The sequence below is a fragment of the Mastigoproctus giganteus genome, chromosome 2, assembly GCF_048544385.1.
Source record: "Mastigoproctus giganteus isolate SK-2022 chromosome 2, ASM4854438v1, whole genome shotgun sequence".
NCBI lineage: Eukaryota > Metazoa > Arthropoda > Arachnida > Uropygi > Thelyphonidae > Mastigoproctus > Mastigoproctus giganteus.
In genome coordinates, this window is record NC_143576.1 from 94,595,428 (window position 1) to 94,611,402 (window position 15,975).

The 15,975-nt window shown below is 37.5% G+C and overlaps 1 protein-coding gene across 1 annotated transcript in view; it reads right to left on the bottom strand.

The window, feature by feature from the left end:
- LOC150089433 (spectrin alpha chain-like) overlaps positions 1 to 15,975 on the bottom strand; it is a 579,218-nt gene that overhangs the window by 166,937 nt on the left and 396,306 nt on the right. The window contains 1 exon segment of the mRNA XM_090389473.1: positions 8,466 to 8,694. Coding sequence (XP_090245599.1) covers positions 8,466 to 8,694 — 229 coding nt within the window.

The window sequence follows — 15,975 nt, forward strand, 5'->3', positions numbered from 1 at the left end:
GGGACTCATAGTGGAACAAGTAAATACACAGGCTGTGTTAGGGAGGCTAGGAGCAGGAACAGGTGCATGTATACTTGCATGTACACCAATGCTAGGAGTATAGTTATAAATTTGATGAGCTTGAAGTGCTAGTCAAGACATCAAAGGCAGATATTGTTGGGATATCAGAGATATGGTGTCACACAGATATATAGGCAGTGCAGAGTTGGAATTTGGGGAGTACAATGCGTACATGAAGGATAGACAGGACAGGAAGGGAGGAGGGGTTATGCTGTTAGTTAAGAAACACATAAAATCTAAGGAAGTGCATCCAATTGATGTTGGTGGACAATGCAATGTTGAGTCTGTTTGGTGTGAAATAAACACTGGGAAAGAAAAAATAAGAGTAGGTGTGTGTTATAGGCCTAATGAATCTGATCAGTATAATGAGCAATTGTGCAGAGAAACAGAATGGGCCAGTAAATCAGAATGTCTTATAATGGGAGATTTTAACTTTCCAGATATTGACTGGAACTTGTGGATTGGTCATGCGCACACTAGCAAGATTCTGTGGATTTACTGGATGACTGTTTCTACAGCAACATATTCGAGAGACAACCAGAGGGAGTAATACTCTTGATCTCATTATTAGTAGTGATTCTTCATGCATTAAGAATCTGCAGATAAAGGAACCACTGGGTGACAGTGATCACAATGTATTGATTTGGGAATTATTTAAAGATGTAACTACCATCAAGGCTAAAGGGAAGGGCTTTTGCTTTCGTAAAGGTGACTACAGAGGTCTCAGACAGTTTTTAAATTCTGTACAGTGGGATCAACTGATGATGTTACCAACAGTGAATTCTAAATGGGAAGCCTTCAGGGACTTAATTTTGAAGGCTACTAGGCTTTTCATTCCAACTAAGAAATACTGTTCAAGGTTTAGGCCTAAATGGATGTCAGATGAATTAATGAGGCTAGTGGCAGAGAAGAACAATGTATGGGATGCATATAAAGTATCAGGCAATACAGAAGCCTATGGCAGGTATAAACTAGTCTGTAATCAAGTCACAAAGGAGGTTAGACAGACAAAGGCAGATTATGAGGAATCTTTGGCAAAGGATGCAAAGAAAAACAGCAAAGAGTTCTTTACTTATGTAAACTCTAGAAGGAAAGGGATGAATCAGATTGGACCACTTAACATAGATGGGTTGACTACTGATGATCATGATCAGGTAGCTGATAAACTGAATAAGTATTTTGTATCTACATTGACACATGAGGAGTTATTCAATGAGGGGAGTGCCAGAGGTTTATCAAATGCTAACAGTGAGCTAAGTGATTTTGTAATAACTGAGAGCAAAGTGGAGGAGAAATTGTTGAAGTTAAAGATAAGGAAGGCACCTGGGGTGGACGGGATCTATCCAGTTATATTAAAAGGAGGCAGCAAAGGAAGTAAGCAAACCCTTAGCCATAATTATGAGAGCTTCCTCGGACTCAGGGGAGGTCCCCATGGACTGGAGGTGTGCAAATGTATCACCAATTCACAAAGGAGGTTCAAAAGGTGACACAAGTAACTACAAGATTTCTAAATGTGTCTTATGATATCTGGAAACATGTAACCAGCAGATCCTTTAACTGCTGTAAGTTTCGTGGTTGAGACGCAGCAGATCAAAGTTGCTGTTCCAACACAAACCACAGATGCTCGATGAGATTGATGTCTGGGGAATTTGGAAGCCAGGGCAATACCTGGAAGTCTTCCTCATGTTCCGCGAACCAGTCTCGAACAATCCGGGTGATATGGCATAGCGCATTATCCTGCAAAAAGATGGCACCGACAGAGGGAAAGACCATTGTATGAAAAAGTGTACCTGGTCAGCAATGATGTTTAGGTAGGTGGTAGACATCACAGTGTCTGGCACAGGGATGACTGGACCCAGGGTATCCCAGCAGAACATCGTCCAAAGCACAACACCGCTGCCGCCGGCTTGTTTTTGTCCCACGGTGCATCCAGGTGCCATCACTTCCCCAAGTAAACGACGCACACGTACCCGGCCATCCACATGATGCAACAGGAAATGTGATTCATTGGACCAGACTACCTTCTTCCAATCACTCAAGGTCCAGTTTTGATGCTCGCCTTCCCACTGTAGGCACTGTCGCCGGTGAACTGTGGTTAGCACAGGCACTTGGAGTGACCTGTGGCTACGCAGCCCCATTTTCAGCAGGGTTCGATGTATTGTGTGTTGTGACACATTACTTCCATCACCAGCATTCCAATTACTGGTGAGTTGCACCACAGTCACTCTTCTGTTGCTACGTACCATCCGGGAGAGCCTTTGCTCACTGCGAGCATTGATGAGCCGTGGTCGTCCAACACCTTGCCAGCAGTTCATGGGCTCCCCCTCCTCGGACCACTTTCGATAGGTACTAACCATGGCTGACCATGAGCATCCCACTAGCCATGCCGTTTTGGATATGCTCTAACCCAGTCATCTGGCCATTACAATTTGGCCTTTGTCAAACTCGCTTAAGTCCGCTGCCTTTCCTATCTGAAGAACAAGAGTAACACGATTAACAGAGCTCTGTATCATGTGTTTTTTATACAGTGTCCCGACCCGTGCACATGCTGTAGTTCACCTGCAGTTGCTTCGATCTGCATAACGACTCGCTGGTCATAATGTCTTGGCTCATTGGTGCATAAGTGTTTTATTTACATAATTTTTTGTCAATGTACAGTAATTTTTATAGTGCAGCAAGTTTTTAAAACTAGTGTACAGTGGCTATTCAAAAGAATCATAAATTTTAAAAAATAATGAAAAATATTATTCAACTATTTCTAATTTACTGGCTTACAGAACTATCCTTTACCAAAGACGCATTTTCAAATGCACAGTAGTCAACCACATACAAGTGGTGGACAGCAGCTCAAAGATATTTAGTCATTTTCATTTGCATCATTATGGCTTACATAAGTGAATAATAGTATGGAACTAAAATATACTATTATCATATTAGCCAGATTTAATAGTATAGGCTATACTATTACATCTGACTATACTATTTTAATGGAACTAAAATTTGCTGCTCAAATTTTAAATCCATTAAAAAAAAAAGTTGTATAGAAACTTACAATTTATACTCTCTTACAACACAATCAGATGGGATTTAAACAATTTAAAGATGGATGCAAGTCAATAACAAAAGAAATGTGCAATGCAAGTTGCATGCAGTACACGAAACTGCATGGTCTTACTGAAATCATCCAACATACTTATAGTCTGAGACACACTGAGTGTGCCACAGCACAAGGAACTGCAGAAAAGACAGATCAGAGGAATCTCTCAGTAAAGGAGCACATTAAAACTAAGACAGTGCATCCAGTTAATGTGGGCAGCCAGTGAAATGTTGAGTCAGTTTGGTGTGACATAAGCTCTAGGAAAATAAATATGAGAGTAGGAGTGTTTTATAGGCATAATGACTGTGATGAGTGTAACAAAAACTATACAGAGAAATAGTGGGCCAGTAAATCAGAATGTCTTATAAAGGGGAATTTTAACTTTACATTAGATATTGACTGGAACTTGGGGGTTGGCCATTAACAAACTAACAAAACTTTTGTGGATTTACTTAATGACTGTTTCCTATAGCACTATACTAGAGAGAGAGAGAGAGAGAGAGAGAGAGAGGCAACAAGAAGAAGCGATGCTCTTGATCTGATTATCAGCAGTGATTATTCATGCATTACAAATATGCAGGTAAAAGCCCCATTGGGTGGAAGTGATCACAGTGTATCAATGTGGGATTTACTTAAAAACATAACTACTGGCAAGGGAAAAGAGAACCTTTACTTTTGTAAGGGTGACTAGAGTGATCACAGACAATTATAGTATACCATGTAGAGAGTTAGAATGAAAGCTATGTTGGTAAAGCCAACTATCGTCTGGAGGATCACTTGATAGACCAAGTTACATCCCATTGAGAATGTTGATTTTGACCAATCAGTAGTCAAACTACTGGCAAGAGGGATGTGACATCTGGCCAAAAGGTGTTCAAATGATTCATACTGCATGAGATTTAAAGATCTGTTGCTGAATGGAATTCACCTACATATGCAACACTAGAAAACACTTTAAAAAGAAAATGACAGGACATGAATACAACCCATCTTTGAATCTGTAATACTGTGTAAGTTGGATGGATATCATCCACAGTCTTCTCTTCCCCATTCCTCCCTGCCCACCCGAAAAGTAATTTGTAACCTGAGGTTACACTAACCTTGGGGCAGTAGGGAATTCACAAATTACTTCTTTCCTTATCAAACCCTTCCTCTCTTCACTTTTATTCTATGCGACACTTATACGAGGTGGTCCCCCCTCCATATATTTATACTAACTGCCTCCATACAAAGATAAGAGCTGATAAAGCAAACATGCAAATGCCAAAAGCTCCTGTGTTTTTAATTATTTCATTGTATTATTGTTTTTAATTGAGAATATGTTAAACATTTTACAGTAATGTTTAAAATATATCGAATTAATATAATAAGAAAGATTTTATTGTATGTTTAGTATTAGTAGTGGCAAATGATACAAGAAAGCACTTTAAGCATCAGCCAAAAAAAAAAAAAATTCCCTCATCACTTGCCCATCCCCTCCAACTGTTTGCCTAGTTCTGCCTTGAATTTATTCAAACTACTCACTACTGCAGCAATAGATGGATGTTTGTTCCAACAATCAACTATATGATGACTGAAAGCAAATTTACACACATCTATCCTGCAACCAACCTTCCTCAATTTGAATTATGCCCCCTCACAAGTGTGTAGTCTGCAAATGGTCAATTATCAGCACAGCCTTACAGAGGCATCAATAATGATCAGAAATGTGAAAATTATATTTTAATATTACAAAATACAGGGTCTTACACCTTGTAAATAACAATGGCAAAATATCTTATACAATTAGAGAAGCTCAATTAAAAATGGCAGAAGAAGACAAGGATTTGGGGATTACAATATGGACAAACATAAAAAACTCTCCGTGCAGTGCAGACAGGGGATAAGGAGGGCCCATGGTGCCCTGTCGATGATTTATCAAACATTTTCTTGTAGAGAGAGAGAGAGAGAGAAAGATCATTGTCCCACTGTATCAGGCAATTGTAGATTGTATTGGGAATACTGACACCACATATTCAGGAATCCCCCCCCCCCCAAATTGAAAAGATCCAGTGCCTGGTAAGATCAGCAAAATGGCACCATATGAGTAAAGATTTGAAATAAATGAGATGTAATAACTTGGTAACTAGATACCTTAGAGGGAGTTCTGATTGACTGAGGTCTATAAGACTTCTGAAAGGTAGTAAAATGAATGGTGAAATTTTCACAGTTATAAATAGTACTAGAGACCACAAGTTGAAATTACAAAGAAAGCAAAATAAAATCATTTGTAAAAATTCTTTTATCCAGCAAGTTGTTAATTACTGGAATAAGTTACCTTCATGGGTAGCAGAAGGCAATAACTTGGGGTGATTCAAGCCAGCTGGATCAATATTAATGGTGAAAATAGGGGAAATAAACTTTTGTCCCTATTGCTGTGGAAGTGAGCAATTTGAATAAATTTAAAGATATGGAAAACTTATTGGAAGGAACAGACAAATGAAATGGGCATCCCCCTTTTTTTTTAAATTATTTTATATATATATATATATATTTTTTTTTTTTTTTTTCTTTTGGCTGGTACTGTATAAGGTTTATTTCCTTGCATTGTGTTTCCAACACAAATTATTAAAATCAGGCTGTGCATCTAAAAACAGTGAATTTGGACAGACTTCATGGATGGTCAAATAAATGGAAATTACAATTTAATGTGAGACTGCAGCATTTGGAATACTGTATTCAGGTCTGGAGGCTGCATCTAAAGAAAAAGTTCTTAAAAGGTTTCAAAGCCAAGCAATTTGTCTGATGAGTGCAGCAAAGAGACTTTCATATGAGGAGAGACTAATGAAGATGTGACTTACAGAACTTGGAAGCTATGCATTACGAAATATAGGCATCAATTAATGAAAAGTTCAGCTTTAAGGTATCCAGCCATTAAACATAATAATAGAAAATTTATTCATTTCACAAAACAGGCTTGAGGCAATTTCATTCTCTTATAATATCCTTCAATGTAGCCACAGATGGCTACATTGAAGGATATTATGCACATTTCATGAAAACATTTTCATGCACATTTCATGAAAACCTATGTAGTGCAAAGTATTCTTCTCTGTATAGTCAGCCAGAATTCTTGACCATCAGACAACTGTTACCATATTTTACTATGTTCATTTAGTCACTAAAATGATATGTAACTTAAAAGGAGTGCATAATACTAGCTGCATAATCGTCAACAAATCTGAAAAATAAAAATATCCTCCACTTAATGGTAGCAGAAAAAATAACTCTAAATGGGTCTTTTATACAGCAGACTCTCGATTTTCCGGGATAGATGGTAAAAAACAAATCCTGGATAATCGATTTCCCGGTTAACCCAAAAATACAGACGTCCCCCGACATACGTAAGAAATACATTCCAGGACTTCTTACTTCGTCAAGTTTTACATAACTCGGGAATGACTAGTAACATATTGCTACTATATTATTATTGACAAATCTGAATTCCGCGAGATACTTGATAATGTTTGACCATTTTCATACATCCTTATTAGTTTAATTTTCTGATCCAAATCGATCGCTTTCCTTTTATTGGTAGATTTACTAGTAGCGCTGTCACTTATTCTCTTAGTCGGCACCATGTTAACAGTCAAAATGAAATTTTCAGTAAAGAACTGCACAGGAAACCCTGTGAAGTTGTTCACTATTATCACCCCACGCGAGCTCACATTTTACTAAAGCACATTTCTTGAGGTCACTGCCACAAAACAAAAATAATTTGCACTTTCCTGGTTATTGGGCTTTTCTGTTAGTACAATTCATTGTAAACAGGTAGTAAACTCGATCTTATTGTATTTGCGATAATACCGATAGCTATAATTCTGTGTGTTTTTACATTATTATGTTGAAATGTGTTGTCCCTTCACTGAAATCTTCAGTCATATAAAAAAAAAAAAAACCTCCATAAATAAATTGTAAGAATCTTCTCTTCTTTCCTATTTTTTGCTTGTTACTTAGTATCTCACTTGTGCAATTTGTGCGTGCAGTGATCGTCGTTAATGATTGCTTATTTTATTTATTTTTGTTATTTGTTTTAAATTTTACAATCCTAAAAAAAAAAAAAAAAAAAAAAAATAGTGAAAAAAAATTTAAGTAAATCCGTAGTTTCGTAAGTCAGGGACTTACTGTATCAAAAAATGTTTAGCAACCTACGTAAAAAAAATATGGCAATAGATAAAAAACTTATCACACACTACTTGCATGTCCAATATGATGCTTCCCTTTATTTTTTGCGATGTCGATTTTAAGTCTATAGCTTTCCTATATTTTTTACTTATTTATTTTTTTTTTTTTTAATTTGGTAGTTGTTGGCGCATCGGCTTCTGTGGCCATAATACACCCCCCAAGGTTTTTGCAGTACATTGATCCAAGCCCAAGGCGGGATTCGAACCCACAACCTTTGGGTTGCTAGGCAGGCACTTTACCCACCCGGCTAGCCCGGTCGGCATATTTTTTACGATGTTGCGTATGGTTTGGTCACCAACATTATAATGGTTCATTAGAGATTTAATGGATGCACCATTTTCGAACTTTTGAATAATTTCAAATTTTTGTTTAACTGAAAGTGCAACTCTTTTGCGTTTACCCATCATTTTCACGATTTCTAAACAAAAAAAAAAAAAAAAAAATTGCTCTCTCTCTCTCTCTCTCTTTTTTTTTTTTTTTGAGCAGTGGGTGTGAAGACAGCAGGGTTGCAAGATAATAGGTACACTAATATCCCAATGACGACTTATAATGCCGCTTGTTTACGACTTGCAAAACTATTTATTACTCGAATTTTATGATTTCTGGTTGGTTTTTTTTTTTTTTTTTCCCCTTTTTAATTTGGAATCTTGAAGTAGTAGTAGCAGTAGCATTTGATGCAAGAAAGCAAGTGTATGAGCTTATGCAGCATCAGCCAAAAAAAAAAAAAAAAAAATCACACCATTCCCTCCAAATGCCTGTCCAGTTCCTCCTTAAATTTATTCAACCTATCAACTTCCACAACAACAGATGGAAGTTTGTTCCAGCAATTAACCACCCGCTGGCTAAAGGCAAATTTCTGCACATCTAATCTACATCTGTCTTTTCTTAATTTGAATTTATGCCCCCTTAGGTTCGTAATCTGAACAAGTGGAAGGATCCCATCAGAACTGAGCATGCTCAACCCATTCAAGGCCCGGTTAATCCGATCCCGGTAAATCGAGAGTCTGCTGTATTTCATATATTATATAATATATAATTCATATTATGTGATATTTCACTATTCGTATTCAATATTTATACAGACCTGTTTTAGTTCTTGCCATGCTTGTTCCAAAGCTTGTAGTCTTTGCTCAATTTCAGGTACTCCAAGATTAGATTCTGCCATCAGTTTCTGACCAGCCTCTTGGACTGACTGAATTGCAGGTTCATGAGATGCCAATTCAGACTCTAAACGCTTGTGTTTCTTACGCAGATTTTTAACACCTGTTAAATCCCTTCCATAGTCATCAGAACTAACCAAAAGTTTCTTCTCTCTGCAAAAGAACATGTTTTGATTACGAACTGTTTTCAAATAGCATTAATATCATATATATATATAACAATAAAAATAAATTAAATAAGAATTAAAAAAATAAATAATGCCAGCAGCTTGCGACAGAAGAGCGAAAATAGTCAAAATTAAACATAACGATCAAACCAACAGGGAAGGAAGAGAGGGGTTAACAAGAGTAAAAATATTGCAGCAGAAACTCTAAGATAATTTAGAACATCTAAATGTAAAAATAATAAAATAATAATCCATTAAATTTCGAATGCCAGTTAAATAGAAATTTAACGGCACCCCCTCTGACGGGCACCAGGACAAAATATATATGAAATATCACCAACAGAGACATAAACCACTACAATAAAACAAAAATAAACAAAATAGACTGACCGTTATGCCCCATCTCAACAAAGGACCACAAGGCCAATAATGGTCAGGGAATCACTACATTTCGATCGCTAGACAAATCGCGGCAAAGGCAAGTCGATCGAAAGATCAGTCTGCCACCTGATCCCCAGATCAAACCGGCAATGCAGAGGACTTGAGAGGCAATTCGACCTGAGGATCGGGTAGCGAACTGATCTTTCAATCGACTTGCCTTTGCAGTGATTTGTCTAGCGATCGAAATGCAGCGATTCCCTGACCGTTATTGGCCTTGTGGTCGTCTGTTGAGATGGAGCATAATGGTCAGTCTATTTTGTTTATTTTTGTTTTATTTTATTGTAGGGGTTTACGTCTCTGTTGGTGATATTTCATATATATTTGGACCTGGTGCCCGGCAGAGGGGGTGCCATTAAATTTCTACTTAACTGGCATTCGAAATTTAATGGATTATTATTTTATTATTTTTACATTTAGATGTTCTAAATTATCTTAGAGAGTTTCTGCTGCAATATTTTTACTCTTGTTACCCCTCTCTTCCTTCCCTGTTGGTTTGATCGTTATGTTTAATTTTGACTATTTTCGCTCTTCTGTCTTGCCATGCTGCTGGCATTATTTATTTTTTTAATTTTTATCTTATCTAAGAATAAGATAAGATATTTCAAGCATCACGTAGAGGAATATGATTTTTGCTGCCTCTGATGTTTGCTTTACCTTTTTATTTTATTTTTATTATGAAAGATTCAGTTTTCAACTATTTCAAATATATGTATAATTATATCACATGACAGTAGTGAGTGGATTTGCTAACGCTGCGCCTGTGCTGCCATCCATAGTTCATTATTCATCTATATAATCTGGTTAAGATTACGTTTTGTCAGTGGTGTGGCTTTGCATTGGAGTGCTCGTATCTGGTCTATTTTTAATTTTCGCTACATCAGGACCACTGCTATTCAAGTCCTCTGCATTGGCGGCTCGATCTGGGGATCAGGTGGCGGACTGATCTTTCAATCGACTTGTCTTTGCGGCGATTTGTCTAGCGATCGAAATGCAGCGATTCCCTGATCATTATTGGCCTTGTGGTCCTCTGTTGAGATGGGGCGTAATGGTCAGTCTATTTTGCTTATTTTTGTTTTATTGTAGTGGTTTATGTCTCTGATGTTTGCCGTGATGTTTGGACCTGGTGTCAGCCTGAGGGGGCGCTGTTAAATTTCTATTTAATTGGCATTCGAAATTTAATGGATTATTATTTTTACATTTAGATGTTCTAAATTATCTTAGACAGTTTCTGCTGCAATATTTTTACTCTTGTTACTCCTCTCTTCCTTCCCTGTTCGTTTGATCGTTATTTTAATTTTGACTATTTTCGCTCTTCTGTCATGCCATACTGCTGGCATTATTTATTTTTTTAATTCTTATTCTAATTTATTGTTATATTTCAAGCATCATTTTGGCTTTTTGCTGCCTCTGATGTTTGCTTTACCTTTTTATTTTATTTTTATTATAAATACAATAAACCCCCGCTATTCGCAGTATCTGTATTCGCGGTCGCTGATTTAATATAAAATGAAATTTAAAAATATGTGAATTTTAAAGCGGCGTGAACATTTTCCGCCATAAAAAAACATGGGCGTGGCTAAAATTATCTTTCCCAGTCAAAACAGCACTCAGTGGGTGGGGGGGGGAGGTAACAAAATCGCGAGTGTGGATGTTTCTCACTAATCCTTATTCAGTATGTGTTATGCGCTTGTCATAGAAGGTTTCGTCGTTTGCTTTTAATTTATCAATTTATAAATTGATATGCTTACAAAAGTGATAAATCTACCATTTTGCAGTGTAAAACAGACTTTTTCGAGTGTGTTTATGGAAGAAAGTGACTTTATCGTGGACAAGTTCTTTCTAACCCGTACAAAAATATGGCTACGAATAACAAGGGAAATGTGAAAAGATCAAAGGTGATGACATTAGCGAATAAAATTGAGTTATTAGATAAAATTTCTAATGGTGAAAGTGTCTCCTCAGTGGCAAAACATTATAAAATCAATGAGTCAACAGTACAATCAATCAAGAAATCGGAAGAAAAAATCTGCTGTAGTGTCCGTGAAAACGCGCTAATTGTTTAAAAAATTTGCTCTGTAACTTGTGATGTTAAATTAGAAAAAAATGGGAAAAGCTTTAAATCTGTGGATAGAAGACCAAACTCAAAATAAAATTCCGTTAAGTTCACTCATCATTCATGAAAATGCAAAACTCCGTTATCAACACTTTAGCGAAACTGGTGATAGCACTGACGGGATAAGTTTTTTAGCTAGCAAAGGCGCTGGTTTGAAAGATTTGTTTGAAATTTCTAATAAATATTACATTTAATATTAAATTGTGTCTTATTTTCATTTCGATGCCATATGCTTGCATTTCACTATGTACTGTCTATGTACATAGTCATATTATGAAGGTACATATAATACATACATAGACAAAATTTTAGACTAGTTTTTCTTATATATTTCATACTTTGGAACGGAACCCCTTTATTACTATGGGAGCCATTACTCAGTATTCGTGTTTTCGGTATTCGCAGCATTTCTCAGGAACGTAACCCCTGCGAATAGCGGGGTTTACTGTATTCCGTTTCCAACTATTTCAAATGTTATTCAAATATATGTATAATTATGTATAGTCGATTCGGGTTATTTGGGCCACATCGGGACTAGTGCATTTTGGCCCGATTAAGCGGCTGTTCCAATTATCCGAAGTTTCACGTAAATAATTAAAAATACAATGTACCCCCCCCCTTACAATTAGTTCACTGTACAATCAAATCACGTTACGACAAACTCACCATAGTAAAGTACCATTCACTATACGATGTGTAGTAAGTGCCGGTCATTGTGATCACGTTTGTGAAATGAATTTTAATTCTATTAAACAGCGATTCTAATTAGTGAAAATAGGAGAAATATTATCCACAGGCTATAAAAGTAAAGATATATTAAGCACAAATTTACCCTTTATTACCTTACCAATTAAAAAATTAAATGATATGTGAAATTCGGAAGAAAATACGTGATAATCAGAATAATTAATATGTACTGTAATATTTACTTACTAACTAAACTAGTTGACATTTCTGTTCACTGACATTTGTGGGTGGGGGTTAAAATTTAAAACAGTAAAAAGATAAGCAATCAATTACAAAAAACATGGCACACACAAATTGCCAGTAACACAATACGTGCAATTGAGAACGGAGTAATGAGTTACAAAGCTTTAAAAATAGGAATGAAGAGAAGATTCTGAAAATTATTTTTTTTATATGATTGAAGATTCCATGGAAATGTAAACACATTTTACCATAATAACGCACAGAATTCCAGCTGTCAGTATTATCGCAAATTCAATAAGATCAAGTTTACTATCCGTTTATGATAGAGTGCACTAACAGAAAAGCCCAATAAACAGGTGACTGCTAATTGTTTTTATTGTTTTATGGTTGTGACCTCCAGAAATCCGACCAAACTACTTGGTGCGGTCGGAGACAATCGTAGGATAATCTCCAGTGCTGCAGTCTCCCTGCCCTGATTAAACGGCATTTTGTCCCAATTAAGCGAAGTAAACCCCGGCTATTTTCTCGATTGGGTTCTGTTTTTTAAGATTTGTCCCAAATAAACAGCTGCCCCGATTAACAAGTGGCCCAAATAACCGGAATCCACTGTATGTGTATAATTATATATATATATACTTGTTAACATCTGAAAATTACTAGTAGGTGCTGGTTACACATGCAGATCCCAAGGTGGTTTATGAGTATCCTATGCTTCTGCTGGCGCCTCCGTAGCCAGGTGGGCAGGAGCAGCAGTGCATAGCACACACTTCTCGATTAGACCGGGGTTCGAGCCCATAACCACCAAATATGGAGTATGCGGAACGGTCAGAGAATGACCACCGGCATATCCCCGGAGCAATATGGCCTAGTTGCTAATGCTCCTAAAAACCAAATAACAACAACATATTAGAATTAGCATTAGTAGAGGCATTTGATGCAAGAAAGCAAGCTTATGCAGCATCAGCCAAAAAAAAAAAAAAAAAAAACCCACTTCCACTTCACCCCTCTGTTCGTTCAAAATACCTGTCCAGCTGAGCCTTAAACTTATTTAGGCTATCAACCTCCATGACAAGGGATGGAAGTCTGTTCCACCAACCAACCACCCGCTGGCTAAAGGCAAATTTCCGCACGTCTATCCTACATCTGTCTTTCCTCAATTTGAATTTATGCCCTCTCAGGTGATTATTCTGAGCAAGAGGAAGAATCCCATCAGCATTGAGCATGCTCAAACCATTCAAGGCTTTATACACCTCTATCAGATCACCTCGCTGGTGCCTAGTCTCCAGACACTGTAATTTGCAAAACTTAAGCCTTTCTTCGTAAGAGCACCCCTTTGTTCCATTCACTAATCTTGTTGCCCTTCTCTGTACTCATTCCAGCAGCTCTACATCCTTCTTGAAATGAGGCCTCCAGACCTGTATACAGTACTCTAGGTGTGGCCTGACCATTGCCTTATACAATGGAATAATCACCTCCTTATCCCTGCTGGAAAAATTCCTGTATATCATTGACAATACTCCATGAGCTACTCTTGCAGCCCGTCTGCACTGCTCAGAGAACTTCATATCTGCCTGCACAACCACCCCCAAGTCCCTTTCATTCTCTACCACTGTCAGTGTAGTACCACAGAGTTGATACGTTGCTCTGGGGTTGCTGTTTCCCATGTGTAGTACTTTACATTTGTCAACGTTAAACTTCATTTGCCACCTCTCAGCCCATCTGCTCAACCTTTCCAGATCCTGTTGCAGCAGCATAGTGTCAGTAGTGTCCTTGACAACCCTGCCAACCTTTGCATTGTCTGCAAACTTGGACATTAAGCCTGATATACCATCATCAATATCATTTATAAATACAGAAAACAATAATGGACCCAACACTGAGCCCTGAGGGACTCCACTAATAACATTAGTCCACGATGAGCAGTGTCCATTGATTACCACTCTCTGTCTTCTCCCCCTCAACCACCCCTTTATCCATAGCAGCAATTTGCCTCCAATGTCACACTGCTCCAATTTGTGTAGCAGTCTTCCATGTGCAACAGTATCAAAAGCCTTTCTACGATCCAAGTATATAATATCAAAGCTATTCCCTGCATCCAGTTCTTTTGTGACTGCATCATAGTATCCAATCAAATTGGTCAGGCAAGACTTCCCCTTAACAAAACCATGCTGTGTCCGAGCTATAACTGAAGTCTTGTCTAAATGATCCTGCAGTGCTTCTTTAACCAGTGCCTCCATTAATTTTCCTGTAACAGAAGTTAAGCTCACAGGTCTATAATTACTTGTGTCAGCCTTTGATCCTCCTTTGTGAATTGGGGTCACATTTGCACATTTCCAGTCTATGGGTACCTCCCCTGAGTCCAAAGAAGCTCTCATAATTATGGCTAAGGGTTTGCTTAGTTCCTTTGCTGCCTCCTTTAATATAACTGGATAGATCCCATCCACCCCAGGTGCCTTTCTTGTGTTTATCTTCAACAAGTTCTCCTCCACTTTATTCCCAGTTATTTCAAGATTCTGTAGCTTACTGCGAGTTGAATACACCTCTGGCCTTCCCCTCACTGAATAACTCCTCATGTGTGAATGTCGATGCAAAATATTCATTCAGTTTGTTAGCTACCTGAGCAGGATCATCAACACTTGACCCATCAATATCAAGTGGACCAATCTGATTCATCCCCTTCCTTCTAGAGTTTACATAAGTAAAGAACTCTTTGCTGTTTTTCTTTGCATCCCTTGCCAAGGATTTCTCGTAATCTGCCTTCGCCTGCCTAACCTCCTTTGTAACTTGGTTGCATATCAACTTGTATCTATCATAGGCTTCTGTGTCATGTGTTAATTTGTAAGTATCCCATGCATTTTTCTTCTCTGCCATATGCCTCATTAGTTCATCTGACATCCATTTTGGCCTAAACCTTGAACAATATTTCTTAGTTGGTATGTAAAGCCTAGTAGCTTCCAAGATAAGTTCTTTGAATGCTTCCCATTTTGAATTTGCTGTTGGTAACATCATCAGTTGGTCCCACTGTATAGAATTTAAATACTGTATCAGTCCATCGTAGTCGCCTTTACGGAAGCAATAACCCTTCCCTTTACCCCTAATGGTAGTTACCTCTTTGAGTAAATCCCACTTCAGCACACTGTGATCAGTGCTTCTGCTAAGTGCAGAACTTCTATTAGCCTCTATGTGTTTTCTTGAAATTTCCTTGATGGTGATTTCTGTTCCTACAACTGTAACATATAACTAAATTTGACACAGAAGTCCAATATTTCCAGTCTCAGATCAGCTTTGGTATCGTGGAAAATGGTAGTTTACTGTGTTGCAACTGCACAGTGCAGCTCGACAAAAAATTAACCTTTGATAGACATGACACTTGCTTTATGGCATTTAAAGAGAACTTACACACACACACACAATTTCCACAAATTCAACAAAAACATGGGGATTCCAAATAAAAAAAATTTGTACTCATCTTCAAATCACCTACACATGCCCACCAAACCCCCCACCAAATCCCAACATCCCTCCCTAACACTAGGTCTAATATGCATTTGACCTAGTGTTAACCATAGAAATTCTGCTCTTCTGCATTCTTTTCAATCTATTCAAAACCAAATTACAAGCACAACATAAGCACCTCTCTAAACAGGTTAAAGCAAACTGAACAGATCTTGGCACAAGGTACACTGCTCATCCTGGAAACATTCTAAATAAAATTAACTTTTTCTTCTTTAATGTTTCATATTTTTAAATATAGTCATGGAATTTCATATAACTGAATATGTT